The 21,255-nt window shown below is 49.9% G+C and overlaps 1 protein-coding gene across 1 annotated transcript in view; it reads left to right on the top strand.

Moving 5' to 3' along the window:
* The window catches only part of LOC144791758 (zinc metalloproteinase-disintegrin-like VLAIP-B), a 4,238,988-nt gene that overhangs the window by 1,858,408 nt on the left and 2,359,325 nt on the right, over positions 1-21,255 (top strand). The window contains exon 11 of the mRNA XM_078666527.1: positions 7,661-7,791. Coding sequence (XP_078522653.1) covers positions 7,661-7,791 — 131 coding nt within the window. The remainder of the gene's footprint in view (positions 1-7,660; positions 7,792-21,255) is intronic.

The raw sequence follows: 21,255 nt of genomic DNA, 5'->3' as shown, positions 1-21,255 counted from the left end.
ATGGACAGTTATGTGGCAGATCAGTGACATTGGTATGTGTATGGCCCAAACACGGACACACCAGATTTCTTCAGGGAGGTTTGGGCTCGAGTTGAGGCAACGGGTTGTTCCACGATTATTTGAGGGGGTGACTTGATTGATTGATTGATTGACTTTAATGTAGTACTGAATGATTCACTTGATCAAAAGGGGACCGCTAGACAGTTACACCCCATGCTAGCCTCGCGCTCAGGGACATAATGCTGGAAGGGAATGTTATTGATATATGGAGGGCGCGTAACCCACATTCTCGTGAGGGAACATGCATTTCCACCCAGCACGCAGCCTGGTCCAGACTGGACTTCTGGCTGACGTCTCCCGATGTTGCCACCTGGGCCACGGAGGTTGGCCACCTTGCCAGGTCCTTATCGATCACGCCCCATGCCTCCTGGAGTTGACGCCCCCAAGCACAATCCAATGGGCGTTTAGTTGGTGGCTACCCCCAAATGCACTACTGGATGCTGCCTTTAAAGAGGAGATCAGAGTGGATATTATTGACTATTTCACCCTAAACACTGGCTCGGTGCCTACGGAGGCGGCACTGTGGGAGGCATTTAAAGTCGTGGTCCGGGGGCAATGTATAGCAAGACAGGCTGGCGTGCTAAAGGCCATCAGAGGCACTCTGAGTGTACTGGAGGGGCAAATTAAAGACCTCGAACGGGACTACTGCACCGCCCCTAACCCAGAGAATTCCGCGGCAATTAAAGAGAAGTTATTAGAATTTGCAGAGGAGGCGCAACGGGAATTAAAATTCCTAGGAAAACACGCGGAGGCTAGAAGGTACGGAGAAGGGGATAGGCCAAGTCGGACGCTGGCAGGACTCATTAGGAAAACTAGGAATGCGGCCTGTATTCACATGATTCATACATCTGGGGGGATACAGTTACGGGACAAGAGGAAATACTTCAGGAGTTTAGGAACTTTTACTCCAACCTATACACCGCCACACAACTTGAGGCTCCAGAATATTTAGAAGACTTCCTTGACTCCATCGCACAAGTGTGGTTTAATGACACCCACCGTAAGTATATGGATCTCCCGGTCCCAGTGGAGGACATCAGAAAAGTGATAAATGGCCTGCCCCTGAACAAAGCCCCCGGGCCGGACGGCCTGACGACAGCCTTCTACAAGGCCTACTCTGAGCAGCTGGCGCCTAGATTACACACAGTATATGTCGAATCTTTAGAGACCGGGATCTTACCTGCGTCCATGCGGGAGGCCTTAATCATGACATTGCTCAAGCCGGACAAAGATGAACGTTCTATCGATTCTTATAGGCGCTATCCTTGATAAATGTTGATGTCAAAATCTATGCTAAACTCGCGGCCAAACGCCTCCAGCCTCTTCTTCCGATGGTGGCCCTCCCGGACCAATCAGGATTCATACCCGGCCGTTCCACGTCCCATAACCTCAGGACACTTTTTTCGGTGCTGCACTACCTCCACCCGTCAGTGCAAACTGCAGCCGTATTCCTAGACGCCAAAAAGGTGTTCGATTCCCTTGAATGGCCCTACATGTTCCGGATAATGGTACGCATGGGCTTTAGCCTGTTATTTATTGCCCAAATCCGAATTCTCTACACGAGCCCTACTGCGCGAGTGCGCATGAACGGCATGATATTGGAACCGTTTGAGGTAAGTAGGGGAACAAGACAGGGCTGCCCACTATCTCCACTGCTCTTCGCTATTGCGATGGAACCTCTTGCAGCGAGAGTAAGGCAACACCACACTGCCAGGGGGATTTGGGGTCAGCTCCCGTAGCTTGCTAATATCTATCTACGCGGATGATGTCACCCTGTATGTATTGGACCCCTCAGCTAATCTGGACCCTTTGCTAAGGGAATTTGTAAAATTCGGCAGAATATCGATCAATTGGGCTAAATCCGTGATTTTTCCATTGACGGACGGCACCCCTGAGGTGCAGTCAGAGTTTCCGTTGCTCTGGACGGCAGATGAGGTTAAGTACTTGGGGATCTGGCTGAGTCGTAATCTCCAAGACATTTGGACTTTAAATTTTGGACGAGCGGTTGATTGGCTGGAGAGTAAAGTGGCGATATGGTCTAAATTGCCCCTATCTGTGACTGGAAAGGTGGCTTTGTCAAAAATGGTAATATTGCCAAAATGTCTTTTATTTTCGAACATTCCGATTCCACTGACCAAGCAATTTTTTAATCGCCTTCGATCCCAATTGATATCTCTGGTTTGGTCGGGCAGACAGGCCCGAGTTTCTTGGGCCCTGCTGACCTTACCGCTAAGACAGGGCGGGCTGTCCGCTCCGGATATGCAGCTGTATGCTCTGTGTGCACAGGCCCAATATCTGCACTTCTGGACATATCCAACACCGTACCAACCGCACGTGGCGGTAGTACAGGACTCGCTAGCACCCTTGCCCCTGGCGGTTGCACTCTATCGGAAGAGCCCCCGACCCTCTGCCGACGTAGACTCCGCCAACAATCTTCGATGGGCGTGGCGCGAATTACAGAGACGGGCACGGCTCCCGCTTCTCTATGCACCGTCCATACCCAAAAAACAACTGGATGTTAGCCTGCCTGGAGACCTGTGGAGGACAGTTGATGTTGGGTGGCACCCGGATCAACACCTTCGCTGATTTATATTCGGATGTCCAGTTCAGGGGCCCGCAGGCAGCGGTGGAGGCGACGACAATTCCATTTGGAGAGGTTTTTGCCTACCTCCAGTTAAAGGCGGCATGCTGATCCCTTTGGGAGGGATTTCCAGAGGCCCCCCGCGTTGAATGCCTTACAGAACGAGCTGTCCCGTGCTTCCCACAAGAAGCTGGTGACTAGATTATACAACGAGATGCAAGAACAAGCTCCGGTTGTGTAGCCCAAGTCTATGCTACTCTGGAATGAGGAGCTCGACCCTCCGTTATCCGACGCCCAATGGTTGTTTTGCTATAAACAGTTGTTAGAGCTATCCCCCAATTATAAGCTGCGCCTCATTCATTTTAAATTCCTTCATCGATACTATCGAACCCCACTAAGTCTGTTCCGAACGCGCCTGCGTGAGGACGCTGGGTCCTGGAGGTGCAGTAGCGAGAATGCTAAGTTTCTACATATGGCCTGGAGCTGTCCACGACTGGCCAGCTACTGGATGGAAATATTCGAGACCGTAAATCAAATAGTCGGAAGGTCAGATGACCCTTCTTCACATTTAGGTCTGTTAGGTATGGTTATCGATACAGAGCCAAAAAATAGGATACTGCACGCATTGTTACTGTTATACGCATGACGACAAATTACCCTTAGGTGGGGGCGACGGAAATTGCCTGCCTTCGGTGCTTGGCTGGCAGATGTGACATATGGCCATACACAGTTAGGTACATACTGGGAATTGATGCCTGCTGCATCCCGGCCCCAAGATATCTGGGAGCCCTTTCTCCAATGGGCTCATGCTAGGGCGGCATCTCCCGCTTCAGATGGAGCGGGAACTGCATTGGATGGACAGTGAGAGATGACTGACCTTCGAAAGATCTGCTGGAGACCCAATGGTGTTGAAGTGGGGAGGTGGCTTCCTTCCGCTTTTTTCAGCTGCTCCTTCCCCCCCCCCTCCCTCCCTCATTCTGGGGGTTCCATGCTATTGTAAGGGTGACGATCCGTGGCATATTCGTACCTTCTGCCATCGCAAGATTCCCTACCATCCGCAAGCGCATGCCACGGACAGCTAGATGTGCAATATGACGTGCTACTGGGTACTAATCGGAAGACATGTGCCAGTTCAATAGATGCCCTCTGATTGGGCTGTAAGGGGATGCATCTGCCTATACTGGTTTTTAATATAGCTACCTATGCTGTTTTGGTTTGGTTTGAGTTCTCCATTGTTAGAGATGTTCTCATTTAAATGAGTCTGCAAAACCTAAAATGGACGTGACCCCCACGTGCACTTAGTCACTTGTAACTCTTCATTGGCATATGCCATTTATTGTTTGTTCTCCTGTTACACATTGAACTGTATATCACAAAGGTACAAAGTTCCCCGGGGGAAGATAAAAATGTGTGTGTTTTAGGGAGGAGAGCATAGGCAGGGGACAGAATGTTCCCTTGTTGGAACTAGAAGACCTCACACATCCAGATAACTAGATGTCATGCTTCATCATTGGTCTCCTGCTCCTCGTCAGACTGGCGCTGCAATGTCCGACGGGCGCCAAAAAGGCGCACTTTGTTGGAGTTCTTTTTTTCCAGCCAATGGTTAAGTGCGTGTGAGGGGTCTGGTGAAGGTGTAGTCGTGAGGGTGGGGTGGTTTAAAATTTTATTCACGTGGCTGGCTCCCTTGGTTAAAAAGGTGAGAGGGGAGATAGGGACAGTAAGGGGCACAGCGGACTACCTCAACCCTCTAATTTGGTCGACATGTTTCTTGCCTAACTGGCAATTCTTCAGGACCTAAAAGTGCTCGGTACTACACAGTGACTAAAAAACAAATAAATATAGAAGGAGAAACAATTCAACCTTTCTGGGTCAGTAAGGAGGCAGGCCAGAAGGTCCTGCCTATCGGGGTGACCTGAAAGAAATGTATAGAAATCAGCCCCACATTAAATAGTGGCGTTATTTCAACAACAATAGATCACCACAGCTCTCCCTAATGTACACACAACATTTAGTTAAAAACAGTTCATGGGCATAACTAAAGTGTATGCCCATGGCCACATCTATGCAGATTGACGGTATCAAAACCTAGAAAATATATATATATATATACATATACGGGATGAAGATGTCACTATTTATTGATTGCAAGGGCTGGTGCTTACCCAAGGAGTATCCCTAGTGGGCCCCGCAGTCTGGTCCCGTGGGGCTGCTTAGTGAGGTATAATGCCTGTAAAGGAAGACAAAAGCACGTGTGTGCACTCGGTGTCAGCTTAAGGATATAAGGAGGGGAAAGGAAGAGCATCCAACATAGTAACATCCAGTAGGAATCGTGGATGTAGGGATGACTAGATAGTGGGTAATAAGGCAAAACTCGCTGTGGTAGCCTCCACCACCTCCAAAATCATAGCGTGTTAGATCACGCCCTCTGGATCTCCCAAACGAGTGGCGTGTACAGCATACCCTGTAGTATCAATGAGTAGGTAGTCAGGAAAAGTGAAGAGGCTTGACCTGTATCGCGCACCGTAACAGGCAAACCATTATCGCCCCCGTAGGGCAGCCCGGCGATGTTAGATACGGTATCAAGTTCCCTCGATCTCCCCCGTGACTCATCCTATAACATTCCAGGGAAGCCAAATACTGGGGCCGCCAGGTTAAGGAATGATCCTTTTATGACATGAGGTTTACTCGGGAAGACTTCCGGGGGTTATGATAAACCTCCATTAGCGGGAAGCAGTGGCGGGCTTTATCATACAACGACCCTGCTCTCCACGAACAGACACATCGCTTACCTCTAGCAGGAGCAGCCTGGGTACGAAGACCTACCCACACGTCTAGCGCTCCAACGGTAGCGCAGAATAGCTGGTGCCGGTTTGCCAATACAACTGGAATTAAAAAGCTGATCGTACTTCTGCCGCGAGGGCCCCGCTAGTGGGCGTGGTCCTCGACACCCATTTCTGCACATGCGTGGCACAGATGTATGCGTTCATAAAAGGCGGATGATGTAAGCCTTGTAAACAAAGCGGCCATTTTTGAAAGGAGTCGAGTGACGGAACCCAAGTGCCCATAAGACCATACATAGGGATATTCTACCTGGAAACATTGACCACATAGGAGGGGTGGAGAACAGGGTTGGAATGCTGACTGTCATCTGGCAACGTAGTAAAGTAATGACTGCAGAAGCAGATCATTAAGCCAGTGATGCCCAAGGGACCGAGTCATTAAGGCCCAGTGTATCTAATTGAAGGCGGTGAACCCATCGCTGTTCAATCCTGAACAGAGCTTGTTGAGTAATTGACGGGTGAGACTCAAGGACTAGCCATTTGATGCTATCTGCCTGGTGGCCCTTTTGGACATAGTGTTCATAGAGTCTTGTGTGTGTTTTCGAGCACCGGATATTGCTCTTGTGCTCCATGATTCTCAACTTAACCTGCCTCATTGTCATGCCAATGTAGTTTTTCCCGCAGATCAACATCTAGAGCTGTTACAATTAGTGTGTTTATTCATGTGCCAGGTAAATGTATCCGACAATTTGATTTCCTTGCACTGTACTGTCTGTGGGCATATAACACAACCCCCGCACTGATAGTAACCAACCACTGGTGGAAGCCTCCACAAGGTACTTTGGATAGTGGTCGTTCGTTTTTTGGGGCGTGTATGGATAAGGGCATCTTTAAGGTTGGACGTGCGTTTAAAGGCAAACCGAGGGTGTGGAATGTCCAGGCCCCCTGTGTTCAATAATCCCCAGTGTTTATTCACAGTTTTTGTGAACAACGCTGTATTTTTTGTAAAACAGGAAACACAAGTGATCAGGTTGTCAGATTCCTTGTGATTTGTTTCCAATAGGGCCTCTCTGGGGTTATTAAGGGCCCTTTTGCGTGAGTTGGGAATAAGTCTGGTAGGATACCCTCTATCCTGTAGTTTGTGTTGGAGCAGGGCAGATTCTTTTTTATAGTCAGAGTTGGAAGTGCAATTTCTGCGAATTGAACTGTACCTGTTAGGTCTAACACTCCACAGACTGTATTTATATAATTATTTGTGACTTGAAACGCGGCCGGCCCGAAGTGGTTGTAGGCGGCATGCTGTGTTAAACCGAGTTACTCCTGATTGCGATCACTAACTGCTAGAACTATAAATGTGGGGCTGCCGGCCAGTATCTGGTTGTAGGCGATGAGCTGTGTAATCACCTTCAAATGCTAATAAAGGTTTTTGGAAAATAAAAAAAAATAAAAAATAAAAATATATATATTGCAATATTATATGCTTAGAGGAATTCTGACAACTTTTGGGCCCGGTGCTACTGCCCCTGCTGCACAGTTCCAATCATGACCCTGTTGTCTGCAAGGTAACTGCATTAGTGGGTGCCTGTTTAGTAGTAAAATCTAGCATGGGTCTTGTAAATTAACTCTATTTTTAATGTGCAATTTTTATTACTACATTTAGAAATTGATCATAATGACCAAATAGATTAAGTTGAAAAAATCAATCTGATAGTGCCTACACAGTGCAAAGAATGGTACTGAGACATGAATAGGAAATTCCAAAATCTAAGGCTGAAGCATCTGCTTTACAAAACGAAGTAATAAAAAGCATGCATTCTAGAACAGTGTTAGAAGCTATTTGCCTTTTCTGTAGGAAGAGATCTTATCTTGACAGTGAATGGATCTGTAACAATGTGAACAGCTTTAATAGACATATCGTGAATGTGTGCAGCCAGGGTAAGTTAACAAAAACATTTGAAATATCTTATTTACAAGAGATTTCACAAGCGCTGTGCAGGCGATACCCTACAAACGTAAGGTTCGCATCCTGGGACGACACAAATTTTCATCTTTTTCCGAAGGTTTTTCCGAAAATTTCAAATAATTCTAAAATGTATGTTTTGAATGAGGTATACCGGATAACATTTGGTTGGTGTTAACTGCATAGGTTGGGTTTAAATGTTTCTTTATCTTTTGATTTCTGTTTCTTTGAGTTTCAGAAGCTCTTTGTTTATAGCTAAGGTTAATTCCTGTTTTGCAGGACCACTCCTCAAGTTCCTTTTCAGTGGGAGCCACAGTAGCACACGAGATGGGACATACCTTTGGAATGGGACATGATACTGATTCTTGCACATGCCTGGACCAAAGTTGTATCATGGCAGCTTCACTGAGGTTAGATGCTAATATAATTTTACATGCTAACTGTTTCTTAATCATTTTATACTATTGTGTGTACTGCTACTTCATTTGGTCGGCATTGACTTTAAACTAATTCAAATAATGATCTGGTAGATTGGGCTTGCAGAGAAGCGTTGAATAACACCCATGCCTCTAGCCATAAACCTGTTTCACTTGAGTTACATTCATTACCAATAATGGTGAGCACTGTGTTCAAGGATATAACATTTGCAGCATCATGGATGGGGGGGTGTTTAACACCCATTCCTACACCCCTGCTGTAGAGATTCCATGTTTCCATCCCTATTAGCTGACCATAAAAACAACAGAAATTAAAACACAAGCCCTTATGAGTTGAACTTTTAGGAAAAACAAAGAACTTGTCAAAAGCACATCATATAACTAATGATTCTGTAGATGTAGAAGAGGTTTGTGGAGAGCAGGAAAAAACTGATGATCAAAATGTGGTTCTTTTTGCATTATAAAAAATGAATTGTAAAAAAAAGTAAATGAATACATATCAAATGTCAAATTCAAATGTTAAACTTGATTGTTTTAGTTAATTAAAATCATAACTAGGGTTTCATTACAAATACAATCTAAAAACAAGTTGAAAGTGCACCTATGCATGATTTTGTTTGTTTAAATCTTTTTTATTGGTTTTCATGTGAACTATACTTCTAAGCTGTCGGGAAGAATGACAATTCTGATGTACATAATTAGAATGGGAAAGGCCAACATTCACAACACAACATGCAGGATATTTAAATGTCAGTAATGGATAAAGGTTACATTTAAAGCTCTGTGGAGCCTTCAACTCAGTCAACATATTTCCGTCACAGCTCGTTGTTTGTAATTCTGGTAGAAACAAAGTCTTGTCATAATTCAATGACATAGATGTGCATCATAATGTCTAAGGGAACATGTAAAGTTAATGCGTTATGGAAAGGTAATGTAACTCAACTCAGCGTTGCTCACCCCAGTCCCCCGTCCCACATGAGCTCCTGGCAAGCATAAAGTGGTGTGGTGGCTTCTCTGTGTAGGGTTCCCATTCATGTGTAATGCAGTGTTTGTGTGAGTAAAACAAGATTATTCATGCAATAGTGCCTCAGCCACAAGGCACCTCCCATATCATCGGGCTGCTCGCCCAACCAAGTCACCACTGCTGCCACGTCCTCCTATCCAGAGTCAGTGGCTTTCTCCTGTTGGAAGTCATGCAATGTGATGTCCCAGTGTGTGGTGATAGGGACCCTGTGGAATCCCAATGTGTCTTTCCTGTGTAGTGCAGCACTTTTGCCCTGTGCCCACATAAGCAGCAATCAGCACCACAGCAATATTGGGGGTGGCTCAGGCTACTTCAATTGCCTGGTGATTAATAGTTTTCCACTATCTGAGGTCTTAAAATCAAGAGATAACTTTATATCGCTTGGCCCTATGAATAAGTCCTAAAAGGCAGACCTCCCATTCATGCAGGTTTGTGTGCCCCGTGCATGTGGTAAATGTAGTACTTACCTGTGGCTAATAGGTATGAAGGCAAGGGCAGGACCATAACATATGGTGGAGATATGCATCTAGTAAGTGGCATCTAGGGCAGCATGCGTCCATTTGCCAGCAGTATTTGTACATTTTTGCCAGCGTAAGATAGGCCTGTTGAGTGATGTAGTATTGGATCTGGTGGAAGCATGAATTCCAGGAGGACGTATGGTGGGCTCCCGAGTATGGAGGCCCATTCCTTATCTGTGCATGGTCTTGAGAACTCCCTCTCCTAGTGCCACCTTAGGGGGGTAAGTGTGGCTCCCTCTGCATGTCTCCCAACTTGTAACTCAGTGCAGTGACTAGAAACATATGGAGTAGGAATAAGCCCGGGGCCAGCCCCTCATCCACTACCAGCGCGTTGTAGGGCAACAATTTGCTGTCTCGATAAAAGCCGACTAGGGACTGTAGTCCAGAAGCGAACCATGCCACCACCTTCACTGATGAGGCAGTAACATCGCCTCTGGGTGTGCCCAATATGGGAGTGCAGTTGCGTACTGTGATATAGATCACATAAGATATAATCTACGTCGGTAGCATTTATATGCAACTTCTAGTAGTAGAGGTTCCTGGAGAACTCTTGCATGTACAACAGTTTAAAAAGTGAAACAGTGCCAACTGGGTGCAAGTCGGGGTTATTGATGATGATGATGATGATGATATATTTATAAAGCACTACTAATACCCTCAGGTGTCTAGGCGCTACCTTCAGACAGACAGAGCTAGCAGGAATAGTTAAGACTCACCCCTTAGAAAGCCAGGTTTTAAGGCCCTTTCTAAATCTCAACAGATTCTTTTTTTTAAAAAGTGAAACAGTGCCAACTGGGTGCAAGTCGGGGTTATTGATGATGATGATGATGATGATATATTTATAAAGCACTACTAATACCCTCAGGTGTCTAGGCGCTACCTTCAGACAGACAGAGCTAGCAGGAATAGTTAAGACTCACCCCTTAGAAAGCCAGGTTTTAAGGCCCTTTCTAAATCTCAACAGATTCTTTTTTTTTTTTAAGAGAGATTGGCAAGGAGTTCCAGAGTTTGGCTGTAGTGACTGTATAACTCCTGCCACCCCAGTTGACCCTGCGCACGCTAGGGACAACAAGATTTCCATGCTCGGCTGATCTAAGAGATTTTGTCGGAGCATATGCCTTAAGAAAGCTTGATATCTGCAACAGCCTTAGTTTATTCAAAGATTTAAAAGCTATGCAAAGGAGTTTGAACTGGATCTGCTTTGCCACCAGCAACCAGTGCAGTTGAAACAGGACGTTAGAAGTGGATTCAAATCTGGTGCTCCTCCGTAGCATTCCAGGAGCACTCTAGCTGCCACATTTGTGCAATCTGGAGCTTTTGGATACTGTGTTTTAGTGCGCTAGTAAACAGGGCATTGCAGTAATCCAATCAGGGTAAAATGAGTGCCGATACAACTGTTTTTCTTAGATCAAAAGGGATCGAGGGAAGTATTTTCCTCAACATTTTGAGGATAAAGAAACAGGTAGAAGTAATGTGATTAGTATGGACTTCAAATTACAGCTTTGTATCAAAAACCACTCCTATGTTTTTAGCTTTGCATGCTGATGTAGGCAAATTCCCGACTTATGCTAACAGCCTGTATGTTGGAGCACCAGCCTATCTGGTCAAACGTCTGCAGATTGTACAGAATTCGGCGGCAAGGATGATTTGCAACATCCCTTATCGTCACTCAATTTCTCCTCACTTGAAAAAGTTACACTGGCTGCCCGTGACTAGTCTCATTCAGTTCAAATCACTGGTCCTGGCATTTAGAGCAATGCAGGGTCAGGGGCCTGCCTATCTCAGAGCTAGACTCAAGCATGCACAGTCCAATCGATCTCTTAGATCGAATCCTCTCTGATTCTTACGTACTACCCGATTTCGTTGCTCTAGAATGGGGAGAAGAGCTTTCGCAGTTATCACCGCTCAATCATGGAAAGCTTGCCACTGTCCCTTCGTATGACCGAATCGGAATGCTGATTTTGACGCAATTTAAAAACTTGGCTGTTCTCCAACCCTATACCTCCCTGAGATACGTACAACTGCTTATCGTCCGCAGCGCCGTGACACACCCGTTGGGGGTAGCTGTGCGCTATATAAGTTTCTAAATGAATAAATAAATTGAGAAGGCCAACAACTATCTGTACAGTTGAGGAGATATTGCAGCGTTGTCTGACACCTGCTTCCCCGCCATCCATCTAGCTGCCCATTGAAGCTGGGAGGCAAGCTAATATTGCTCCATGTTGGGCACAGCGAGCCCGCCCTGGTCAGTTGGAAGATATAATTTGACTAGTATCACTCTGCATTGGGATTTGTTCCAACTGAACTCCTAGATAAGCCCCTCCAGTGTCTTGAAATAGTGGGGTGCGATATAGAGGGGTAAGTTGCTGAAGAAGATGAGCAGTCTAAGTAAGGCTACCATTTTGAGTAATGCCAGCTGTCCCATGTGAGATGCAACTATACATGATAACGTGTAAATAATGGTTAACACAACAAGCTAAAGCAGAGTCATATCGAGTTAAGTGAGGTAGCCCCCACCCAATCGATTATCCAAATTACTGAAATGAATTCCTCAGTCTCAGGGACTATGGTAAGCGATTATTTAAAGATGTATCAAATGGGAGCCAGTGTCAAGAATTTAACCAGTTCCCAGTTTAATTGTGGGTCATCAGGGTTAAGGCTCGCTGTTATAGCTTCTCTGCATGATCAAATATTTCTGTCATTAAAAGCTTTTTTTAATAACATTTATCTAAGGGTGGGGGCGTGGCCACGGAGCCGCCGAGCATGGACGCCTGAGCCCTGAGCTCCGGGTCGGTCTCGGGGATTATAGTGTAGAAAGACCTCCCCCGGCGGCGCCGACACCCGGGCTTGCCTGCTGAAAGCCGCGGGTCGCCCTAGCGCCGAACGGGAGTGCGCAGGGTTCCAAGGTAGTGGAGGATCGCGCCCCTTGGTGGGAACTGCGGAGGAGACTGCCGGCCATCTTGCCTGGGCCTGTGCATTGCGGCCGATCCCCGGCCTAGATTTCTGGAGGGCCGTCGGAGTTTGCTCCGCCGTGGGAGGCTGGAAGACGGCGCTGGCGGGCGCCCTGACCCTGAGAGCGGGTGGCCGTCCCCTGGGAGCCTGACGACCAGGACCAGACGGGCCGGGCACCGGAGTGTAGGACGCCTAGCTGCCGGTACGGTGAGGAGGTTTGGTGCGGCCGCTGAGTGCGGAGGTGCCCGGCGACGGTGGGCGGCGCTGCGGCCGACTGACGCCTTGATCCTGTGGTGGCATCGGCGAGGCGCCGCCGGCCTGGTGCCCGAGCGCGCAGACTTAGAGGCGGAACTGTTGGGCTCTAGCGGCGTTATAACGGGACTGGCAGCCGCAATCACTGGGGAAGCCTAGGATTGCCTGGAGGAGCCCCTCGTGGCCTGCAGTGGTCATTGGCGGCAGCGACCCTGTCACTGCGGATTTCCCGGGATGACCATCTGGCGCTGAGGGGAGCCTGGATCCGTTCTGCCCCCTTCACGGACCTTTGCGTTGAGAACTGCCAGCGGAGACGGCCTGGGCACAGCGTGGGGTTCCTGGTGGCCTTAGCTGTTGGCTGCTGGGGCCCGGAGCGGAGGGAGTCGCATTGGAGGTAGCGAGAGCCGAGATCTGGCTGTGCCGGCTGGTTGCCCTCCCTTCTTTCTTCTCTCATCACCGTGCTGGACCCTGCTACCCTGCCAGGCTTATGGGCGGGCTATCGACTTTGGCCCTCGTTGAAGAACAAGTTGGGGTGGCCTTGCGGTGTTTGGGGTTGACGCAGTCACCGGCTGACATCCATGGGGAAGCCGCGGAAGGGGGCGGGCGCAGCGCTGCCGGACCAGGCGGAGGATTCTCTGGACCCCCTTGACCAGCAGCAGACAGCGGGTGATCGGACGGCGGGGCTGCAGCAGCAACAGATGGACCAGATTCTTAAGGCTATTGGGGACACGAGGGAGGCGCTGCGCCAGGACATCGCCCAGGTATGTACGAGCCTTGGCCTTTTGAAGGCGGACCATGGCAAGCTCGCGGACCGTGTCAAAGCCACGGAACTGGCGATAGGGACACTGGAGCCGGCCCAGAAGGCGTCGGACGTCGCACTGGAGGCCCTAACCCGTAGGGTGCAGCAGTTGGAACGGAGGGCGGCTGACGCAGAAGGGCGCAACAGACGCAACAATATCCGCGTGGTGGGCCTTCCCGAAAATATCGAGGGGGACGACATGGTTGCGTACCTGGAGACCTGGCTGCGGGACGTGGTGGTCCCAGAGGGCTTGACGCACTTCTACACTTTGGAAAGGGCTCACAGGGTCCCGGCTCGTCCCCTGGCCCCGGGTCGTCCCCCACGGCCGGTGATAGCGCGGCTGCTCCACTTTAGGGACCGGGACCTTCTACTGCGGCAGGCCAGGCTGGCTGGCCCTTACAAGGTGGACAACGCCTCTGTGTCGATCTTCCCAGACTACTCCCAGGAGGTCCAACGCAGCCGCTTTTCCTTTGTCGCCGTCAAGAGAGCACTCCGCGATGAAGGGGTTCAATATTCTCTGTTGTTTCCCGCCCGCCTGAGGGTGCTGGTGGACGGAGTGGCGACGTTCTGTGATTCCCCGGACGACGCCTGGCAGTGGTTGGAGCGATACAGAGCGGGCAAGGATGGCTCGGGTGCCTGGACGGGGAACGCTGAGGCCCGGCCGAGACCGTGCAGGAGCAGGCGCAATCGGAGGAGAGAGCAGGGCAGGAGGTCTCCTTCGGCTTCTCAGACTGCGCAGGAGAGGAGAGATGCCCTACGAGCGGTGTCGGACATTTCCGGAGTGGTGCCTGAAACTCTGGTGGTAGATTCGGGCTCGAGATTGGGCTCGGATGAGGCGGAGCCGAGAGGATCGGATGAGGCTTCGGACAAGGAAACAGCGGGGCGGCCTCGGATCACGCCGCAGACGGCGGATGGCCTACTGGATGAGTGACTACGAGATGCTGAGTAATTGACAGTAAGGGGGTCTGCTGGCCCAGTGGGGTGGACATATTATGGGCTGCTGGGGCCCTGTACATTGGGCGGATGGAAGGGCGGCTGTGCTCTGCACCCTATGGGGGGTGCGGGGTCCTGGGCCTTGTTACTGAGGGGTGGTGCTGCCGGGGAGGGGGTGGGGGAGGATTGCTCTTAGCCGGGATCGACCTTTCTGGTGGGACGGGTTCTGGCTGTCCGGCGGGCTGGTGGGTGGTCACCTCCTCGACCTCACGTAATTTGTGAGTCTCTGGTATTTACCAGAGTTTCCCTCGTATTCGGGGGTAGGGTTTGGATGGGTGACAACTGTTTGATGCCTGTTCTGGGGGCGGGTGGGAGGGGAGTTGGTTGGGGATGTTTTGGGATTGTTGAGTTTCTGGGTATTGTCAGTGTGCCGGTGAGACTGTGGGGGCTTGGACTCTGCTATGTGCCCATTGATGGCGGCTAGATTGGAACTGAAGTGCATTACCTGGAATGTGCGGGGCTCAACTCCATGAGGAAGAGGTATAAAGTACATGCATATTTGGTCCGGAGGGGGGTCCAGGTGGCTTTCTTACAGGAGACGCATTTAACTTTGGCAGAAGGTCAGGCGCTGCAGAGGCGTTGGAGAGGGCAACTCTTCTATACTACTTACTCTGCGCATGCTAGGGGGGTACTTATTTGGGTGCGGGCGGGTGTCCCCTTTCAGCCATTGATCACTAGAGTGGATCAGGACGGGAGATTTGTGGCAGTGTTGGGGAGGCTAGATGGCCGGGATGTGGCGTTTTGTAGCGTCTACGCCCCCAACTTTGATCAGGCTGTGTTTTTCTCCGTCTTGTCAAGCCGACTATCGGATGTGCTCGTGAACACGGTGTACATGGGAGGGGATTTTAGCTCGGTGGCAGATGTTGAGATGGACCGATCTCATCCGCCGCTAGCTGGGTCGGTGGTGCGTAGAGTGGCCACGGCCCGGAGGGACTGGCAGGACCGCTGGGGACTCCAGGACGCGTGGCGGACGTGCCACCCCACAGATAGGGATTACTCGTTCTACTCAGTGCCACATGATTTACATGTGCGTCTCGACACTTTCCTCTGCTCAAGTGGGGCCCAGGAGCTTACGCATGATTGCGAGTACCTAGCGCGGACCATATCGGACCATAACCCCTGCCTGCTTACGGTCCTCTGGACCAGGCAGCGGCAGCCGGTCCCTACATGGCGGCTGAACCCGCTGACGCTGGAGGACCCAGTTTTTCACACTGAACTGCAGAACTGCATTGAGCGTTACTTCCTTGAGAATTCGGGGACTGCGTCCACTCGAGCAATTGAGTGGGACGCCTTCAAGGTGGTGGTGCGGGGCGCGTGCCTCTCGTCCTCGTCGGGGGTTCGCCGGACGTTGTTGGCCGATGTCACGCGGGAGGAGAATGCACTGCGGCAGGCGGAGAGGAACAGTCACGGAGCGGGCGGCAATAAAGATGACGTGCTAGAGGCTCGGGAGCGGGTGGCCGCCCAGGTGGAGAGACTCCGCTGTCATGACTACCGGGAATACATGGTCCGAGCGCATGCGGAGCGGGATCGGGTCGGCTCGCTGTTGGCGTGGTTGGCAGCTCCTGATACTAGGGGCACGCCGATTTTGTCGTTAGCTACATCGGCTGGGGGCATGGTCCATTCGCAGCTGGAGATTAACACTCAGTTCCGGGATTATTATGCGGAACTCTATCGGAGTCGGATGACGGCGTGCCCTGCGGAACTAGATGCCTTCCTTGAGGAGGCTCAGTTGCCGCAGCTAGATCCAGAGCAGGGAGCCTCGCTTGGGGCGGCTATTACACAGGGGGAGATTAGGGCGGCGATTAAGCATATGGTCAGGAAGAAAACTCCGGGGGGGGATGGCCTCCCCGTGGAGTTTTACGCGGCGTATGTGGAAATGCTGGCACCTCGCCTCCACCAGGTCTATGGGGAGGCCTGGGAGCAGGGTAGACTACCGGCGTCGGCGCGTGAGGCGATTGTAATCCCGCTGTTGAAAAAGGGCGGCATCCCCACAGCTAGAACGGCGTACCGCCCGCTGTCGATGCTCACGGTGGACTACAAGGTGTTGAGCAGGATCTTAGCGACGAGGCTATCTGCCCATATGTGCTCGTTGGTTCACCCGGACCAGTCGGGCTTTATCCCCACTAGGAACACCTCGACGTGCATACGACGTCTGATAAGAGTCATGGATGTCGAAGGGGAGGGCCCCGCGGGGGCAGCCGTGCTATCGGTGGACATTGAAAAGGCCTTCGACAGTGTGGAATGGCCTTATTTGTTCTGCGTCCTCCTCCGGTTCGGGTTGGGAGATGGCTTTGTCCGTTGGACGAGGTTGCTCTATGAGTCGGCCACTACTAGGGTCCGAACGGGCTGCTCCTTGTCTCTGCTCCTTTTCGCTTTGGCAATTGAGCCGCTGGCGGCACGGGCCCGGCGGGGTCGGTCTTTTGACAGGGTGCTGTCCCGAGGCGACATGCATTATATCTCCTTGTATGCCGACGACCTTTTGTTGTTCCTGGCAGATGTAGATACGTCCGTGACGGGGGCACGTGCCTTGCTTCGGGAATTCGGGGACCTTTCGGGCCTTCGGGTTAATTGGTCTAAGACCTGCCTCTTCCCCTTAACTACCAGCTGCGCTCAACCGGCGGTGCTGGACGGTCTGCGCTGGGAACCGGATTGTCTGCAGTACCTTGGAGTCCATATATATCACACCCATTCGCTCCTGTACGAGGGGAATGTGGGAAGGGCCATGAGGGGCATTAGAGGTAGCATGAGGTTTTGGCGCGTCCTCCCGTTATCTGTAGCAGGGCGGATAGCATTGTTGAAAATGGTGGTCCTACCGCGATTACTTAATTTTTTTCCGCACGCTACCGGTGTGGATCCCATCCTCTTTCTTCTGAACCCTGCGGTCCGTGGTGATCGGCTTTATCTGGGGTACTGGCAGGTGCCGCGTAGCCCTGAATACTTTGCTTAGGTCCCGGGAGGAGGGCGGTCTGGCCGTGCCAGACTTTGAATGGTATTACTTGGCCGCTCAACTTCAGTGGCTCACGCAAGCGGTGGCGCGGGAATTCAGAGGACCGGACGGCCCGCAGGGTCGGCTCGTACAGCGCCATGTTCTGTCCTTTATTGTGCTCCAACAGGAGCTTAGGCTGGAGCAGCTGACTCTTGAAGAGCGTACCCTTCGCAAGTGTTGGTTGCGTAGCCACAGACGGGTGGGGTGTCGTGCACTGTACGCACCGGAGATACCCCTGGGTATGTGTACTGCCATCCCGCATGGCGGGGATTGGGCGGCGCTTGCCGGCTGGGAGGAACTTGGGGTTCACATGCTAGGGGACTTATATCGGGACGGTGCTTTGATGCCGTTCAGTGCCCTAAGGGAGGCCTTCAGGCTGCCGAGGGGTGACTTCCTGTTACATGCGGCTTTGGTTACCGGGATTCAGAGACGCTGGAGGATGGGGCTGGTGGAACCACCCACGTCACTGGGCTGCCAGTATGTAGTGATGGCGGCTGGCACCTATAAGGCCATCACATGCCTGTACAGGAGGCTGGCACTAGCTGAACCCCCTCCCCTTGATGGGCTGCGGGAGCGCTGGGAGGCTGACCTTGGTCGGCAGATACCGGAGACGACCTGGCCCCAACTTGTACGCAGGGCCTGGAAGGGCACCCGTAATGTTCGGTTCCAACTGGTCCAGTATTATACGCTCCATAGGGCGTACTGGACACCTGCCAGGATCCACCGAATCTTTGGAGGTGCGCAATCGCTCTGTCCGCGCTGTGCTGCGGAGGATGCGGACTTTGAGCATATGTTCCGGTCGTGCACAGGGCTTGGCACGTACTGGATGGATGTTTTCGCTTGCCTGAACGCGGTCACGGGTCGGCAGATTGATGCAGACGCGGGAGCATGCCTGCTACTCTGGTTTCCCCATACTCCTGCCACTAAGATCACTAGTAAATTTTATGATTTGGGATTCATAATGGCCAAAAGGGAACTTACCCTACACTGGAAATCTAGAGGGGGACCTAACTTCCTGAGGTGGCGGAGGTGCTTCCTGCAATGGGCCACGTCTGAAGGTTCTCTCCGATTGCAATTAGCTAGGCGAGCAGCAAATGATAAAGCGCTAGAGACTGCTAGGGCATGGAGCGCACTTGTGACCGATTTGCAATCGCTTCTGGAGGCTGATGATGGTGGGGAGACTGGCGAGCCGGCGACTGGGGAGGGGGATACGGGGCGGGGAGAGGTGGAGGCTGCAGGGGCGGAGGAAGGGAGTTAAACTAAGAACCCGGAGACGGGGAAGCGGCGGATTGGGTGGGACACTGGGTTCTGGGGATGGAATGGAGAACTTGGGCAATGCTGGACTACACCTGGACTTCTGTGTGGGCGGTGGACGAAGGGGAGTGATACCTGCTGCTGAAATGATAGATCAGACAAGCCGTAACAAGGGCGCTGAGGCACACTGACAAGGGGGGGGTGGGGGTAGAGAGGGAGGAGGGATGTCATGATTAGGATCTGTTGTTTGGGATTGTGCGGAAGAGACGGGGGGATACGGAATATGAGCGAGTTGATATGAGAACTGGGATTGTATGTTATGTGCACAAAAATTAATAAAAAAAGTTTAAAAAAAAAAACATTTATCTAAGGGTACGCAACTTAGAACAAATACAGACTAGGTAGATACAGTCCTCTTTTTTGCCTGCATTCTGTGGGTCCACTCTAGTCCCAGATTGGCCATCTCATCAATGCAGGTTTGTGGCCAAGGCACAGGACTAATAATCTGTGTTTTATATCTGCTGGGAAGGGGGTTCCTAGATACGCTGCTGGTTTCAGGGCACTATGGCTATTAATCACCATCCAGGCATAAGATCGAGCACTGAGGTTATTTTTACCTGCCAGGTTCAAGTGTGGTTCTACAGCTTTGTTTACCGCCTTTTTGAAAATGTTGTATGGCGTGTTCATGTCCCATAATTCAGTCAGGTCAAAATGTTTGCGATAAGCAACTGTGGGTAACTTTGTGGGGCTGCCTATAGAGTGTTGTTTAGTGGGAAATCCTGTTTTTGCCATATCTTGAATCACCATTTTATTGTGGTTTATCTTCTATCCAGATCTTGATTTTTTAGATCAAACTCAAGACGGATTTGTGCCGGCAATGATGTTTGGGGCAAGTAGAATGCTCGCATGTAAGCATTGGTCGTCGGTTTATCCAGCAGAATCGTGTCTTGAACTCTCATCGATGCGCTTGCATAAGTGATTGTTGGGAGTAGCTTGTCAGGGATTGTTGCTAATAGTGGTTGAAAGGAAGGTCCATCCAGTTTTTTTTACTAATCTATTGAAGGCATGGGTTAGGGCATTCAATTTCTACGTCATGCATTGCATTTGGTTGGGGAAAATGCCCTTTAAGTGCAGGTACAAACCCAGATCCTTGTAGCTGCCTGTGGCTCCAGGAGAGAGTTATTTAGGAGGATCATGCCAGCTCGACCTGGTTGGTTAAAGATGGACATTGTTTTAGTTTTTGTTGTGTTTGCCTCCAAGTGGTGAATGTTGACATAAGTAGCCACTTTGTTTACTAATGTCAGTAGGCCTACTTTTGTCATGCTAAAAGCACAATGTTGTCCGCATAAGACAAATGAGTTAGGGTGAGCACACCGAGCCAATTCAGATGACAATCTACCTGATCCAAGGTTGGGGAAAGATCCACCATAAATAAATTGAAAAATGTAGGTACCAGCAAACACCCAGCTTGAGTCCATGGTTGGTGGTTGTGTGATGGGCATTATTGACCCTGTCTCCTCCTTTAAATATCGGTTTTATGATGAAGCCACACCAACTTTCCGGTATGGCACTGATTGCGTGCATTTCTTTATATGGAGCAGATAACGCTCCTTCCCAGTACTTCCAGATTTACTTTAAAGATGGCCTGTAGTATGCCATTTGGACCGGGCGTTCCAACGCAGCATCAGGCAAGTATAACTTTTTGGGTCGAGCATTTGAGAGCTCTTGTATATACTTTAGTATATACTTATATGTGTATGTACCTTGTGGGCTACGAAGATCAGCCCTAGGACTTGTCTGGTTCCGCTTAGGGACTTTTTTTTCTGTTCAACAGCCTCTATTTGACTGTCTTGATAGAAAACGTCCAGTAGAGGTCAGTTAAATACCAGAATTGCTTTCTGCTTGTTCAACTGCCTTTAATTAACTGTCTTGATAGAAAATGACCAGTAGAGGTCAGTAAAATACCAGAACTGCTTTCTGCTTATGGACTTTCTTTTTTGAAATTTTTCTGGGAACTGCCTCGGTTTTACTTTCTTGATAGAAAACGACCAGCAGAGGTCAGTAAAATACCAGAATCACTTCAGCATTCTCTAGATTCCAGTCCATAGAAATTGTCTTCCACGAGCACCTGTAGACAATTATATTTTTTTCAAATCATGTATTTTCATTGATATGACCACCGAAGGCCCTGATATTATATTAAAAACTAAATTAAGGTAATAGAAGAAATAAGGATTGACTACCCAGTTTGGGATATAATAATAACCGGGGGCTTTAACTCGAATCTAATATACACACCAGATGAGGAAGATGACATAATAACAGCATATGCAATATGGGCAGTACACCCTCAAGATCAGCCCGTACATAACCGCCATGATGTAAACAGCCAGAGACTAGTAGCAGACCTAGAACATTAGGCCTACATGTGCTTAATGGAAGATCTGAGCAAGATAAATCTCCAAAGTACACCTATTACGGCCCTACAGCACGATCTATTATAGATTGTACAATTGTCACCCTGCTACTACTTGCACAAATGAAGGAATTCTAAATTAGATACTCTACTGAGAGTGGCCACTCTGCCCAACACCTTGTGATGGCAACCCTTGACAGTATACAAAAAATGGTGACGCCTGAACTTGGTACAGTAACATCG

Source organism: Lissotriton helveticus, chromosome 11 (genome assembly GCF_964261635.1).
Source record: "Lissotriton helveticus chromosome 11, aLisHel1.1, whole genome shotgun sequence".
In the NCBI taxonomy this organism is placed as follows: Eukaryota; Metazoa; Chordata; class Amphibia; order Caudata; family Salamandridae; genus Lissotriton; species Lissotriton helveticus.
This window is presented reverse-complemented; position numbering and strand designations above follow the sequence as displayed.